A 15,585-nucleotide genomic window follows, 5' to 3' on the forward strand; every position below is an offset into this window, starting at 1 on the left:
ACTCTTCGCCGGATCCCCCCCCCAAAAAAAAATAATGCACTACAACATAACAGGACTGTACTATTCTTACAACAATCCCTTCAATCAGTTCCACAAATCCGAACACACCACTCCAAGAATGATGTACAAGTGCAGCCAAAGAATCTCAAAAGTTTATTAAACCAACCAACAACCTGGTGACACACCATAATGTCAGGTGGTCGATAATATGTGAAATCAAGTTCAGCAGTCACCGGCTTCTCACGTCTCTCACTCACAAATTCATGGACACACACACACAAGCTCATGTGTATATATAAAAACATCAACTGAATGAACTTACAATAGTTTATCCCCTCAACTTTACCACTTTCCGGTTTTAAAGGAATGCGACAACCTAGCTGACACTATCTTTTTGCACAAAACAGGATATTCCGGACCCGGCAAAATCACTGGTGACAGTGAAGCACTTGTCATCAAAATCTATCGCATGCACTACATGCTGCACACTCAGTATTTCCTCTTCTATTAATGCGGTAGTTACAAAGATCTTTTTTTGTTCCTTCTACATTTTTGGGGGGTGGGGGTGGGTGGGGGGGTCGGGGGGGGGGGGGGGGGGTGGGGGGGGGGGAGATATTCTTGCAAGCAGCAAGCCAAGTGTTACCTGATGTAGAACCGATCCATTTACAGACATACACATGTGTGACAGACAGAGTGGGAGACAAAGAGAGACAGAGAGTGAGAGAGACAATGTGAGAGACAGAGTGAGAGACACAGAGTGAGAGACAGAGGGGGTGAGAGACAAAGAGAGACAGAGTGAGAGACAAAGAGAGACAGAGAGTGAGAGAGACAATGTGAGAGACAGAGTGAGAGACAAAGAGAGACAGAGTGAGAGACAAAGACAGAGGGAGTGAGGGACAAAGAGAGACAGAGTGAGAGACAGAGACAGAGGGAGTGAGAGACAGAGACAGAGGGAGTGAGAGACAAAGACAGACAGAGTGAGAGACAGAGGGAGTGAGAGACAAAGAGAGACAGAGTGAGAGACAAAGAGAGACAGAGAGTGAGAGAGACAATGTGAGAGACAGAGTGAGAGACAAAGACAGAGGGAGTGAGAGACAGAGGGAGTGAGAGACAGAGGGAGTGAGAGACAAAGAGAGACAGTGAGAGACAGAGGGAGTGAGAGACAAAGAGAGACAGTGAGAGACAGAGGGAGTGAGAGACAAAGAGAGACAGAGAGTGAGAGAGACAATGTGAGAGACAGAGTGAGAGACAAAGACAGACAGAGTGAGAGACAGAGGGAGTGAGAGACAAAGAGAGACAGAGTGAGAGACAGAGGGAGTGAGAGACAAAGAGAGACAAGAGTGAGAGACAGAGACAGAGGGAGTGAGAGACAGAGACAGAGAGACAGAGGGAGTGAGAGACAGAGACAGAGGGAGTGAGAGACAAAGAGAGACAGAGTGAGAGACAGAGGGAGTGAGAGACAGAGACAGAGTGAGAGACAGAGACAGAGGGAGTGAGAGACAGAGGGAGTGAGAGACAGAGACAGAGGGAGTGAGAGACAAAGACAGACAGAGTGAGAGACAGAGACAGAGTGAGAGACAGAGACAAAGGGAGTGAGAGACAAAGAGAGACAGAGTGAGAGACAGAGACAGAGGGAGAGACAGACAGAGTGAGAGACAAAGACAGAGTGAGAGACAGAGACAGAGGGAGTGAGAGACAGACAGAATAAGAGACAGAGACACAGTGAGAGACGGAGACGGAGTGAGAGACAAAGACAGAGAGAGACAGACAGAGTGAGAGACAGACAGGCAGAAGCAGAGAAAGAAGACAGTCACAAGCAGCCAGAACAAATTCACTCTCTCCCATGAGAAAAAAAAAAGAAAGAAAAAAAGAGAGAAAAAAAGAGACACCTTCAGAATCTTAACATTAAGGCATTTTACATGACTAGATCATATTTCATTTGATTTTTTTTATCACATACATTTGGTAATCTATGTAGTAAAAAAAATTTAAAAAAAAAATCAAAAAAAAAATCACAACTCCAATTTCTAACCTAGCAATGTACAAATGCAGCCAAAGAACTAGTTCCTAATGTTATAGTTTACTGAAGGCAGCAGGGGAAAGGTAAAAAAAAACCCAACCCCCCCCCCCCAAAAAAAAACCCAAACCATAACTGGAGCCAGTTCCATTGCTTGGTTCTAACTTTTTGACAGCTGCACGTTGACTAAATGCCTACGTTGACCGAACTACGCCACTGGTCAATTCCATACTACGCACAGTTAGCAGTAGCGGGTTACGACCATGCCAGGCAATCTTCCGTCCGAGCAATGCAACTGGCTCCTGAAGAAGAAGATGATGAAAACAAAAGAAAAACCACACCAACAATAACAATGTGGAGTGATGGCCTAGAGGTAACACGTTCGCCTAGGAAGCGAGAGAATCTGAGCGCGCTGGTTCGAATCACGGCTCAGCCGCCGATATTTTCTCCCCCTCCACTGGACCTTGAGTGGTGGTCTGGACGCTAGTCATTCAGATGAGACGATAAACCAAGGTTCCGTGTGCAGCATGCATTAACGCACGTAAAAGAACCCACGGCAACAAAAGGGTTGTTCCTGGCAAAATTTTGTAGAAAAAAATCCACTTCAATAGGAAAAACAAATAAAACTGCACGCAGGAAAAATTTTTTTAAAAAAGGGTGGCGCTGTAATAAAGCGATGTGCTCTCCCTGGGGAAAGCAGCCAGAATTTCACGCATTTGCTGTAATAAAAAGAAATACAAATGCAAAAAACAAAAAAAAACCCACAAAAAATCTATTCTGACTGTACAGGAGACTGAACAAGCCGCTCAAACATGACTAGCAAAAAAAAAAAAAAAAAAAAAAAATCATGTCCATACCCAAGAAGGCTTCTTGCTTCTCTGAGAGCTAACACAGATGAAGACGAAGCAACCCTAACGTCCAACGCCAGGGCCTGAACAGCTCTCGACTTTGTCAACAAGACCTGAGTGAATAGAAAGGTGGGGGGTTGGGGGGTTCGTGGGGGGTGGGGGTGGGGGGCGCAGACAATAGGTGAGGAAGGAGAAACATACAGACGGACAGACAAAGAGAGAGAGTGAGAATGGCAAGAGAGAGAGAGAGAGAGAGAGAGAGAGAGAGTTAAACAGAGAGAGAGTGAGAGAGAATGGATAGAGAGACAGACAGAGAGAGAGAGAGAGGGGACGGAGAGACAGAGAGAGAGAAACAGAGAGAGAGTGAGGATGCAGAGACAGAGAAAGTGACAAAAGAGAGAGATGTATGGAGGTGAAAATATAAATTCTGAGGATGGTTATTTTTTTTTATGTAAATGTATAACACATCAATGGTGGTGAAAAAACAACAACAACATGAATGCATCTTCAAACACACACACACACACACACACACAAACCCCAAAACAAAGCACAACACACACACACATCATAAACACACACACACATCATAAACACACACAAACACACATCATAAACACACACACACACACACACAAACCCCCAAACAAAACACAACACACACACATCATAAACACACACACATCAAACACACACACACAACACACACACACACACACACGCCTACAGAGTTTCCAACTGACATACTTCAGCCAAGAGTCAAGGGGGAATGACCTGCGAACAAAAAAAGCAGAAGCAGAAAGTGGACACACAGAAAGACAGAGAGAGAAAAAAACACAAACACAAAACAGGGACACACACACACACTGACATAGACCTGGAGATAGGATGGAGCACACACACACACACACACACACACAAAGAGGATCAGCAAGACAGAGAGCGAGAGAGAGACAGAGAAAGAGAGAGAGGGGGGTGGGGTGGGGAGGAAAGAGACAGACAAAGAGAGAGACAGGGAGAAACAGAGGTAGAGAGAGTGACAGACAAAGACAGAAGGAAAGAAATACTGAGAGAGAGAGAGAGAGAGAGAGAGAGAGAGAGAGAGATTGAGAGAGAGAAACACAGACAGACACTGAAAGACAAAGAGAGAGAGAGAGAGAGAGAGACCAAGAATGCATATGGATCAATAAAAGCAAGTGTGTGAAAAAAAAAAAAAAAAAGAAAAAAAAATAAGAAGATAACCCAACACCCAGTGACAAAAGGCAGTTAGAACAGACCGACCCCAACACCAACAAACAAAGAACCAACACTCCAACCCACCCCCCACCCCCCTGACACCCAGCCCCACCCCTCCACAAGGCCCCCCCCCCCGCCCCCACACCCTGCTCTCACCGCTTTCACCCCTCGTCCCACCAACAATCCGCCCCAGCCCAGCTAAACACGCTGTCACAAGAGTGTCGTTTTAAACGTCTTGATCTCCATCGGGGGGATGGCGTACTGCCGGCTCGGGTCCACAGCCTTCACCTTGTGCATCAAGGTCAAGGTGGTCTCCTCAGTCTGGGTCGCCTTGAGGTCAGTGAACATTTCGGAGAAGAGAACCTGTAATATGGTAACGATGATAACAATGGTAATCGTAATAATCACGATAATAATGAATAACAATATGATGATGATGAAGAAGAAGAAGAAAAACAGTGACAGTGATGTCATAACGATACAGTGTAAAACCACCAACATCTCTGATAGTAACAAACAAACAAGGTAAATAACAGCCCCCCCACCCCCCAACAACCCGCCACCTCCAAAAACCCCAACACAAACCCTCTCATATCCCATCGTTACCCTGATAACAAACAACAGCCCCATCCCCCCCCCCCCCCTCCAAAAACCCCAACACAAACCCTCTCATATCCCATCGTCACCCTGATAACAAACAAACAACAGCCCGCCCACCCCCCCCCACCCCCCCTCCAAAAACCCCAACACACACCCTCTCATATCCCCATTGTTACCCTGATAACAAACAACAGCCCCCCCCCCCCCCTCCAAAAACCCCAACACACACCCTCTCATATCCCCATTGTTCATTGTTACCCTGATAACAAACAACAGCCCCCCCCCCACTCCAAAAACCCCAACACACACCCTCTCATATCCCCATCGTTACCCTGGTAACAAACAAACAACAGCTCCCCCAATCCCCCCCCACCCCCCTCCAAAAACCCCGACACACACCCTCTCATATCCCCATCGTTACCATGGTAACAAACAAACAACAATGCAAACAAACACCCCCCCCTCCACCTTCCCCCCCTTCAAAAACCGCAACGCACACCCTCTCACCTTCCCACTGTTACCCTGGTAACAAACAAACAAACAGCAAGGTCAACAACAACCTCACCATCACCCCCAAACCCTCAACGCACGCACGCCCTCTCACCTTCCTACCCATTATATATGATAGTCAGTCGTGTCCGACTATGACCATCAGAACAGCAGAGGAGGCAACTGCTGTTCCGACTATTTGGGCTAGAATTTGATTATAGTGGAGAGTGTCTTGCCCCAAGTTACATTCCTGCTCTCTCGGCCAAGAGGGTTTTAGGATAGTCAGCGTTGGGGATGGTTCCCAAAGGCCAACTAGCCCACAAGACTGCAGCACTAAGAGCCAGTGCAATTTTGCCTCCTAGTTTGAGAGTCATAGTCCTTCACAAAAAGACTAAGCTGTAAATGGTTTCCCATTGACTGGAGAAACCACTGATAATACAGCTCTCACTCTGCTGTCGGCCCAAATGTAAACTTATGTCAATCTGTGATATAAGCCGAGAGACCCATTAACAAACAAACAAGGCAAAAAAAAAGAAAAAGAAAAAGGAATCTCCCAGTCCCCCCCACACACACACCCAACCCCTACCAACACCACACTAACTCCCCACCCACCCACCACCTCCACCACCACCCCTCTGACCTTACCTTGCCGTCGTTGACCTGACAGGAGGCCCCGTACAGGGGGAAGCCGCAGTCGCTGGCCAGGTGGTGCAGCAGCAGGGCGGCCGACTCCTTGGGCACGTACTTCAGGTTGGGGTCGTCGTCGCGGTTCTGCAACGTGCGCAGGTTCACCAGGTGCAGCTCGCAGGGCAGCGGCCTGGCCAGGGGGGCGACCACAGGGAGGAAGGAGGAGGAGGAGGGGGCAGGGGCGACGGCAGGGGGGTCGGGGTGGGGGTGGTGGAGGGGCATGGCGAAGAGCGGCTGCGTCAGCTGCAGCGAGGCCAGGTGCGACTGCAGCGACAGGTAGGCCACCGCTGGGGAGGACGACTGTTGGGAGGACACACGCACACACACACACACACAAGGCAAGGTACACCATGATGAAACGACCAGCACAGGTTAACTCATTCTTCCCCCACAACTACATGCCTGTTACAACTTCCCTCCACCAGCACTACATGAGACTACTGCAGACACAACCCCCCCCCCCAAAAAAAAACAACAACAACCACAGGATGGTTCACTAAAACTGCAAAAATAGATTGTATCAGTATCAGTAGCTCAAGGAGGCGTCACTGCATTCGGTCAAATCCATATACGCTGCACCACATCTGCCAAGCAGATCCCTGACCAGCAGCGTAACCCAACGCACTTAATCAGACATTGAGGGGGAAAAAAAAAAGAAAAAAAACACATAAAAAATACTACTACTACTAATAATAATATTTATAAGGAGCAAAAATCTGGATGAAGTCAACTCTATGCGCAGCAAAAAAAAAAAAAAAAAGAAAAAAAAAAGAAAGAAGATAGGGAAGCGTTTATCTAATCGGTCAAACAAAGCTTTGTTTTCATGCTTCCGGAATCCGCAAACGGTTCAGTTTAGAATGCCAACAGTACCAAGCAAGAATGAACATAATTAGAATAGTGTGCTGGTACGAGAATACCCGTTCCTTGTCCACAGGGGAAGGGGAGGGGTGTGGTTCACCTGTGTGGATGTGGTTTACCTCTGTGTGTGTGTGTGTGTGTGTGTGTATGGTTAACTTGTGTTGGGGGGGGGGGGGGTTGTCTACCTCTGTGTGGGAGTGTGTGTGGTTTACCTGTGTTGGGGTGAGTGTGGTTTACCTGGTGGGGGTGGGGATGGGGGGTTACCTGTGTGGGGATGTGTGTGGTTTATTTGTGTGGGTGTGGTTTACCTGTGTGGGTGTGTGTGTGTGGTTTACCTGTGTGTGGGGATGTGTGTGGTTTACCTGTGTGTGTGGGAGCGTGTGGTTTACCTGCGTGTGGGGGAGTGTGTGGTTTATCTGTGTGGGGGAGTGTGTGGTTTATCTGTGTGGGGGAGTGTGTGGTTTACCTCTGTGTGTGTGTGTGTGTGGTTTACCTGTGTGGGTGTGTGTGTGTGGTTTACCTGGGGGGGGGGAGTGTGTGGTTTACCTGTGTGGGGTGTGTGTGTGGTTTATCTGTGTGGGTGTGTGTGTGGTTTACCTGTGTGTGTGTGTGAGTGTGTGGTTTACCTGTGTGTGTAGTTCACCTGTGGGTGTGTGTGTGTGGTTTACCTGTGTGGGGAGTGTGTGTGGTTTACCTGTGTGTGTGTGAGTGTGTGGTTTACCTGTGTGTGAGGGAGTGTGTGGTTTACCTGTGTGAGTGTAGAGGGGAGCATGTGGTTTACCTGTGCGGGGGAGTGCCGTTTCTCCAGCATCAGGCGGAAGTGGTTGGGTGTCAGGCGGTTGTCCAGCACCCCCTGCTCCAGCCCCCGCCCGTCGTCCTGGTTCAGGCGTCGGTCCAGCATGATGTCCACCTGACCTGTTGCCACGCCAACAGCAACAACAAACTAACACCGTGGGGGTTTTTGTTTTTTTTTATTTATTTTTTTTATGGATGAGACAACAAAACCGAGGCCCTTTTGTTGTCTCATCCATAAAAAAAAAGATAAAAAAGGCCCTTTGTGCAGCACTCGCACACACGCACATACATATATAGGTGTGACTAGGGAAAGGGTGTGGGTGTGGGTGTGGGACTGGGGGTGTGTGGGTTAAGTGGTGGTGGTGGTGGTGGTGGTGAGGTTAGGCGTGTGGATGGGAATGTGGGGCAAAGGGTGTTGTTGGGGGAAGTGGGGGGGGGGGGTGTAGGGGGGGCAGGGCGGAGTGGAGGTGAGATGGGGACGGGTGTGTGGGTGGGGATCGGGTGGTGGGAATGAGGTTAGGGGTGGGGATAGGAGTGAGGGTGGGGCTGTTGTTGGAGTGAGGGTGGGGATGTTGTTGGAGTGAGGGTGTGGTTGTTGTTGGAGTGAGGGTGGGGATGTTGTTGGAGTGAGGGGTGGGGTTGTTGTTGGAGTGAGGGTGGGGTTGTTGTTGGAGTGAGGGGTGGGGTTGTTGTTGGAGTGAGGGTGGGGATGTTGTTGGAGTGAGGGGTGGGGTTGTTGTTGGAGTGAGGGTGGGGTTGTTGTTGGAGTGAGGGTGGGGTTGTTGTTGGAGTGAGGGGTGGGGTTGTTGTTGGAGTGAGGGTGGGGTTGTTGTTGGAGTGAGGGGTGGGGTTGTTGTTGGAGTGAGGGTGGGGTTGTTGTTGGAGTGAGGGGTGGGGTTGTTGTTGGAGTGAGGGTGGGGATGTTGTTGGAGTGAGGGGTGGGGTTGTTGTTGGAGTGAGGGTGGGGTTGTTGTTGGAGTGAGGGGTGGGGTTGTTGTTGGAGTGAGGGTGGGGATGTTGTTGGAGTGAGGGGTGGGGTTGTTGTTGGAGTGAGGGTGGGGTTGTTGTTGGAGTGAGGGGTGGGGATAGGAGTGTGGGTGGGGAGGGAGTGTGGGTGGGGGAGAGAGTGTGGGTAGGGGTGGGAGAGTGGATGGGGGTGGGAGAGTGCGTGGGGATAGGAGTGTGGGTGGGGGTGGGAGGGAGTGTGGGTGGGGATAGGAGTGTTGGTGGGGGAGAGAGTGTGGGTGGGGGAGAGAGTGTGTGTGGATGTGGGTGGGAGTGTGGGTGGGGGTGGGAGGGAGTGTGGGTGGGGATAGGAGTGTGGGTGGGGGAGAGAGTGTGGGTGGGGGTGGGAGGGAGTGTGGGTGGGGATAGGAGTGTGGGTGGGGGAGAGAGTGTGGGTGGGGGAGAGAGTTTGGGTGGGGGTGGGGGTGGGAGTGTGGGTGGGGGAGAGAGTGGGTGGGGGAGGGAGTGTGGGTGGGGGTGGGAGGGAGTGTGGGTTGTGATAGGAGTGTGGGTGGGGGAGAGAGTGTGGATGGGGGTGGGAGTGTGGGTGGGGGTGGGAGGGAGTGTGGGTGGGGATAGGAGTGTGGGTGGGGGAGTGTGGGTGGGGGTGGGAGGGAGTGTGGGTGGGGGAGGGAGGGAGGGTGGGTGGGGGTGGGAGGGAGTGTGGGTGGGGGTGGGAGTGGGGGTGGAGATAGGAGTGTGGGTGGGGGTGGGAGGGAGTGTGGGTGGGGGTGGGAGTGTGGGTGGAGATAGGAGTGTGGGTGGGGGTGGGAGGGAGTGTGGGTGGGGGTGGGAGTGTGGGTGGAGATAGGAGTGTGGGTGGGGGTGGGAGGGAGTGTGGGTAGGGGTGGGAGTGGGGGTGGAGATAGGAGTGTGGGTGGGGGTGGGAGGGAGTGTGGGTGGGGGTGGGAGTGTGGGTGGAGATAGGAGTGTGGGTGGGGGTGGGAGGGAGTGTGGGTAGGGGTGGGAGTGGGGGTGGAGATAGGAGTGTGGGTGGGGGAGTGTGGGTGGGGGAGGGAGGGAGTGTGGGTGGGGGTGGGAGTGGGGGTGGAGATAGGAGTGTGGGTGGGGGTGGGAGGGAGTGTGGGTGGGGGTGGGAGTGGGGGTGGAGATAGGAGTGTGGGTGGGGGTGGGAGGGAGTGTGGGTGGGGGTGGGAGTGAGGGTGGGGATAGGATTGGATGGGAGTGGGGGTGGAAATGAGGAATGAGGGATGGAAGTGAGAATGGGGACGGCACGAGAGTGATGGTGGGGGTGAGGTTAGGCGCGTGGATGGGACAGGGGGCTGGGTTGTTGCCAGATGATGGGGGTGGGAGGGAGGTGGAGACAGGACAGGAATGTGGGTGGGGGTGTTGCTGGGACGTGAGGATGAGGGTAGGAACAGGACAGGAGAGTGGGTGGGGGTGGGAGAGTGGGTGGGGGTGCGAGAGTGGGAGTATGGGTGGGGGAGAGAGTCTGGGTGGCAGAGGGAGTGGGGATGAGGGTGGGAGTGGGGGGTGGGGGAGTGTGGGTAGGGGTGGGAGGGAGCGTGGGGATAGGATTGGATGGTGTTGCTGGGATGTGAGGGTAGGGATGGGACAGGAATGTGGACGGGAGTGAGGGCGTGAGGGTGTGGAGGGAGGACGACACTGACCTGGCTGCATGAGGAAGACGCCCAGGGCCTGAGCGGAGAGGACGGAGAAGCGGGTGGAGGGGTCCTGCAGGAACATGGCGGCCGGCATGGGGTACACGTTGGCCTGCAGGGGCAGCTTGTCGTACGTCTGACGTCTCTGCATCTGTGGGTTTTTTTTTATCTTATCATTTTATCTTATCTTTAAAGGAAATTTTCTATCTAAAATTACGTTTAAATAACATACTTACCGTGACCCAACTAGTGCAGACTCCGGCAGGGGTCTGACATTCCTTTCCTGTGCAAACTACTATCCGCCTATGCAGAGAAAACGAAAGTACTACGGCTGATAACCTCCCAGAAGTAGGTAACCTCCCCCTTGTCCCGCTGGCTAGCGCCCTCTTTTTTCCGGCAGCCATCATGACTCCTGTTCCTATGCTCTCCATACGGCTAAGTTTTTTCGTTTTTTTCTGTCTGTCTGTCGACTCTCTGGCGTTCTTGTTTGTTGTCAAATTATGTCTCTTTAATAGTAATTTCTTTATCATTACTGTCATCATCGTTAATATTATCATTATCATTATTGTGGAGTGAGGACCTAGAGGTAACGCGTCAGCCTAGGAAGCGAGAGAGTCTGAGAGCGCACTGGTTCGAATCCCACAGTCGCCAGTGTTTTCTCCCCCTCCACTAGACCTTGAGTGGTGGTCTGGACGCTAGTCATTCGGATGAGACGATAAACCAAGGTCCTGTGTGCAGCATGCACTTAGCTCATGTAAAAGAACCCATGGTAACAAAAGGGTTGTCCCTGGTTAATTTCTGTAGGAAAATCCACTTTGATAGGAACACTAATAAAACAGCAGGCAGAAAAAAAAAAGAAAAAAAAAGGGTGGTGCTCTCAGTGTAGCGACGTGCTCTCCCTGGGGAGAGCAGCCCAAATTTCACAGCGAAATCTGTTGTGACAAAAAAAAAGAGAGTAAAACAATACAATATTCTTATTATATTCACTATTATTGTAATTATTTATTATTATTATTGTTATTATCATTTATGATCATTATTACCTTTTTTCATGGTGCTGTATTATATCGGGTCCATTGATTCCAACACTCGGCTTATATCACAGATTGACATAAGTTTACATTTGGGCCAACAGCAAAGTGAGAGCTGTATAATCAATGGTTTCTCCAGTCAATGGGAAATCATTTACAGCTTAGTCTTTTGTGAAGGACTATGACTCTCAAACTAGGAGGCAAAATTGCACTGGCTCTTAGTGCTGCAGCCTTGTGGGCTAGTTGGCCTTTGGGAACCATCCCAACACCGACTGTCCTAAAACCCTCTTGGCCGAGAGAGTGGGGATGTAACTTGGGCAAGACACTCTCCACTTTAATCAAATTCTAGCCTAAATAGTCGGAACAGCAGTTGCCTCCTCTGCTGTTCTGATGGTCATAGTTGGACACGACTGACTATCACATATATCGGAAACATCTCAAAGCATGTTGGGTGCTTCAAGTGGCTATCTCAATAATTGATGGGGGCAGTGGGGGAAGGGGTCTTTGGGTTGTTTTTTTTTTGTAGTAGTAGTACTACACACACACAATGCTTCCTGGTCTGATTTGGGTTGACTGCTGTGATAGTGTCAACACAGGTGTGGGGGTGTGGGGGGGCCTTCATTGCACTGTAGCTTTTTCTTCTTCTTCTTCTTCTTCTGCATTCACTCGTATGCACACGAGTGGGCTTTTACGTGTATGACCGTTTTTACCCTGCCATGTAGGTAGCCATACTCCGTTTTCGGGGGTGTGTATGCTGGATATGTTCTTGTTTCCATAACCCATCGAACGCTGACATGGATTACATGATCTTTAACATGCGTATCTGATCTTCTGCTTGCATGTACGCACGAAGGGGGTTCAGGCACTAGCAGGTCTGCACATATGTTGACCTGGGAGATTGTAAAAATCTCCACCCTTTACCCACCAGGCGCTGTCACCGTGATTCGAACCCGGGACCCTCAGATTGACAGTCCAACGCTTTAACCACTCGGCTATTGCGCCCGTCATTGCACTGTAGCAACACGCTCTCCTTGGAGAAGAGGTGGAGAGCATTTAAATTTTTTTTTTATTTTTATTTTTTACACACATAGAAATCGGCCGTGACAAAACAGAGTAACGCATTACACAACACAGTACGGAAACCTGGTGCTGGTGACTGACCTGAAAGCCGTTGAGGTCAGTGTAGAAGACCCGCTCCGGGTTGGAGATGTCGGTGTTGATGCGCAGAGAGATCTCTCGGTTGTTGAGGGAGCGGATGTCCACAATGTTGTGCATGTCCAGTGATAACCCATCCACGCCTGCAACATGTCCCACACAGTGAGGAGCACAGGGGCAGAACGGTTAAGACGTTCATCTGCCGATGCGGCGTCCGTTGTAGGTCTGGGTTCCAAATCCCAGTCTCACCCCCTTTTCCCCACAAGTCTGACTGCATGTGCAGTGATGGCCTAGAGGTAACGCGTCCGCCTAGGAAGCAAGAGAATCTGAGTGCACTGATTCAAATCACAGCTCAGCCGCCGATATTTTCTTCCACTCCACTAGACCTTGAGTTTGTGGTCTGGACGCTAGTCATTCAGATGAGACGATAAACCGAGGTCCCGTGAGCTGCACTTAGCACACGTAAAAGAACCCACAGCAACAAAAGGGTTGTTCCTGGACAAAATTCTGTTGAAAAATCAACTTCGATAGGAAAAACAAATAAAACTGCACGTAGGAAAAAAAAGAAAAAAAAAGGGTGGCGCTGTCCAAACTGAAACTATATAACACAAATATAACAACAAATACAATATTTTACAACAACAACAACAACAACAAAAAAACCGCCCACAAAAAAAGCCTTAGAGTCTGCACAGTCCTGGTTGATCTCTCTTTTAATGTTGCAGAGGCATGCCTGCTAACTGGTGTGTGTGGCTGGCCTCCATTGAAAATCATCAAAAAAGTGATTGGAGTTTTTCTTGACTGTGTGGGTTTACCAGCTGGCATCATTTAGGTTTGTACAGGAGAGAAGAGCTGCCGAGTGTAACTGTGATCCTTAGTATTTTGACAGTTGTAAGCAAAGGAGGCTTGAGGTTATAAATCAGTTCTCTTAATATTTGCCGAGAAGTAAACTCAGATTGAAGCACTTTCACTCTTGTTGGCGTCCCTCTTTCTTGGGAGACAGTGGAACTCTTTCTTTCTTTCTTTCTTTTGCGTTTGACAGCTGCGCAGTCAGGGTCGAAGTCCGAGGGATGCCACAAACTCGGACGTCCAGCGAAGATCGGCTACCGTCCCCCAGAGCTTGGTGTTGAGGTCAGCACCCCCAGGCCAGGACTGCTGCCGCATCTTCTCATACAGGGGGCAGTCTTGGAGAATATGGGATGGGGTCTGGTCAGCCTGGCCGTAATCACATAGGATGTGGCTGCCACTCCAATCCTCATCAGGTGTGCTCGGAGGCCGCAGTGTCCTGTGCGAAGGCGGTAGATGGTAGTCTGGTGTCTCCTCTCCAGTGTCCTGATGGGATCCTGGTGTGCCTGGTAGCCTCCGTTCAGGGTTACCCAGCCTCTTCGGAATCTGCTGCGGAGGAGAGTTTTTGTTTCCTCATACGTGGCAGGAACAGTTGGCTGTGTGAGCTGGCTTCCTTCCTTAGCAAGGAGAGGAACTCTACACCTAGTTTTCTCTAGGGGAGAAACAAACTGGAGTAGCACCACAACTATTCCACCAGAATGAGAAAGCGCATATGTGCTTCTACTAAAAAGAGAGTCTGGTCGCTGTGGCTGTGTCGACGACTTCTACTGCTTCTTTTGACCTGTCCATCTCGGCCTTCATGAAGAGAATTATCTCCCTCCCTTATCTCTCCATGGTGACACATTCTTTAATTACCTCCCCTGTCTACCACACCTGCAGTTTCTCTCTCTCTCTCTCTCTCTCTCTCTCTCACACACACACACACAAACACATACATGCACACACTCACACACACATACATGCAAACCCACACATGCCCGTCTAAAAACACTTATAGTGAACAGACGTTAAACTGAAGATAAAACACACACATGCACACACACACACATATACATGCACACACACACACGCACATACAAGTGCACACACACATACACATGCACACACACACACACACACACACTGACACACACCCACACCCACCCACACACACAAACACTCTGTACCATTTCCCCCCACCTACTGTCATGTAACAAGCGAAGAGATGCTTGAAGTGAACAAACCACACACACACACACACATCACACACACAGACGATGCTGCAGACACATTGACAACCTACCCGGGGTGTTGATGAGGCGGACCACGTGCTCCACGTAAGGGGTGAACACCCTGACCTCCGACACGATGGGTCCCCGGGTGATGCGGATCTGCTGCTTCTTGCCGTTCACCACCTGCCCACAGACATGTACAATGAATATGTCTGATGCTAACGTCCATATTCTAAATATATTTCTGTTTAATAATTACGATGTAATAATTAATTGCAATGTTTTTAAAAGCGAATATGTGAAATGCTCTTATTTGAGAACATATGTTTATTACTCTTGTTTGATCAAGTTATCTGCGTGTGTGGGGTGGGGTGGGGTGCGGGGGTGCGGTGCGGGTGTGTGCTGATTATCTGGTTGTGGTTTTCCGCAATTCATCTTTATTCTTATCTTATCTGTCTATTATAATCAATGTGCAGTATAGTAGGCTATGTTTATAATTATATTCAAATAATGTTTCTTAATTCTTTCTGTTTTTACATTAAGAATACTAGTTATTACCTGCAGTGTGTGGATGTATGTATGAAACGATGTATGTGATATTTTTTACATTTGTATCTTCGTAATATTTGTTGGGGCTGTTGTTGGCTTTTACAGTTATGGTCCCCATGTTGTTTACTTGTCTATGTTGTGATAATGCACCTGACCAAATTTCTCCAGGTGGAGATAATAAAGTTATTCTTATCTTATCTTATCTTACATGCCAATCCTCTCCCTGTCAGCTGTTTGTGGGAAAAATCAGGACATTTGGTGGGAACATTTTCTTCTTCTTCTTCTTCGTTCGTGGGCTGCAAGTCCTGCGTTCATTTGTATGTACACGAGTGGGATTTTACATGTATGACTGTCTTTACCCCGCCATGTAGGCAGCCATACTCCGTTTTCGGGGGTGTGCATGCTGGGTATGTTCTTGTTTCCATAACCCACCGAACGCTGACATGGATTACAGGATCTTTAACATGCGTATTTGATCTTTTTGCTTGTGTATACGCACGAAGGGGGTTCAGGCACAAGCAAGTCTGTACTAATGTTCACCTGGGAGATCGGAAAAATCTCCACCCTTTTCCCACCGGGTGCCGTTACCGAGACTCAAACCTGGGACCCTCATATTGAAAGTCCAACGCTTTAACC

The 15,585-nt window shown here is 49.5% G+C and overlaps 1 protein-coding gene across 1 annotated transcript in view; it reads right to left on the bottom strand.

Moving 5' to 3' along the window:
* Positions 1-4,262: 4,262 nt before the first annotated feature.
* The window catches only part of LOC143278084 (alpha-mannosidase 2x-like), a 76,759-nt gene continuing 65,436 nt past the window's right edge, over positions 4,263-15,585 (bottom strand). Inside the window, exons 18-23 of the mRNA XM_076583117.1 lie at positions 14,472-14,583; positions 12,350-12,486; positions 10,167-10,308; positions 7,517-7,650; positions 5,836-6,177; positions 4,263-4,464 (exon numbers count right to left, since the gene is read on the bottom strand). Of these exons, the coding sequence (XP_076439232.1) occupies positions 4,312-4,464; positions 5,836-6,177; positions 7,517-7,650; positions 10,167-10,308; positions 12,350-12,486; positions 14,472-14,583 (1,020 nt within the window). The 3' untranslated portion in view covers positions 4,263-4,311. The remainder of the gene's footprint in view (positions 4,465-5,835; positions 6,178-7,516; positions 7,651-10,166; positions 10,309-12,349; positions 12,487-14,471; positions 14,584-15,585) is intronic.

This window comes from Babylonia areolata, chromosome 35, assembly GCF_041734735.1.
Source record: "Babylonia areolata isolate BAREFJ2019XMU chromosome 35, ASM4173473v1, whole genome shotgun sequence".
NCBI classification, from domain to species: Eukaryota; Metazoa; Mollusca; class Gastropoda; order Neogastropoda; family Buccinidae; genus Babylonia; species Babylonia areolata.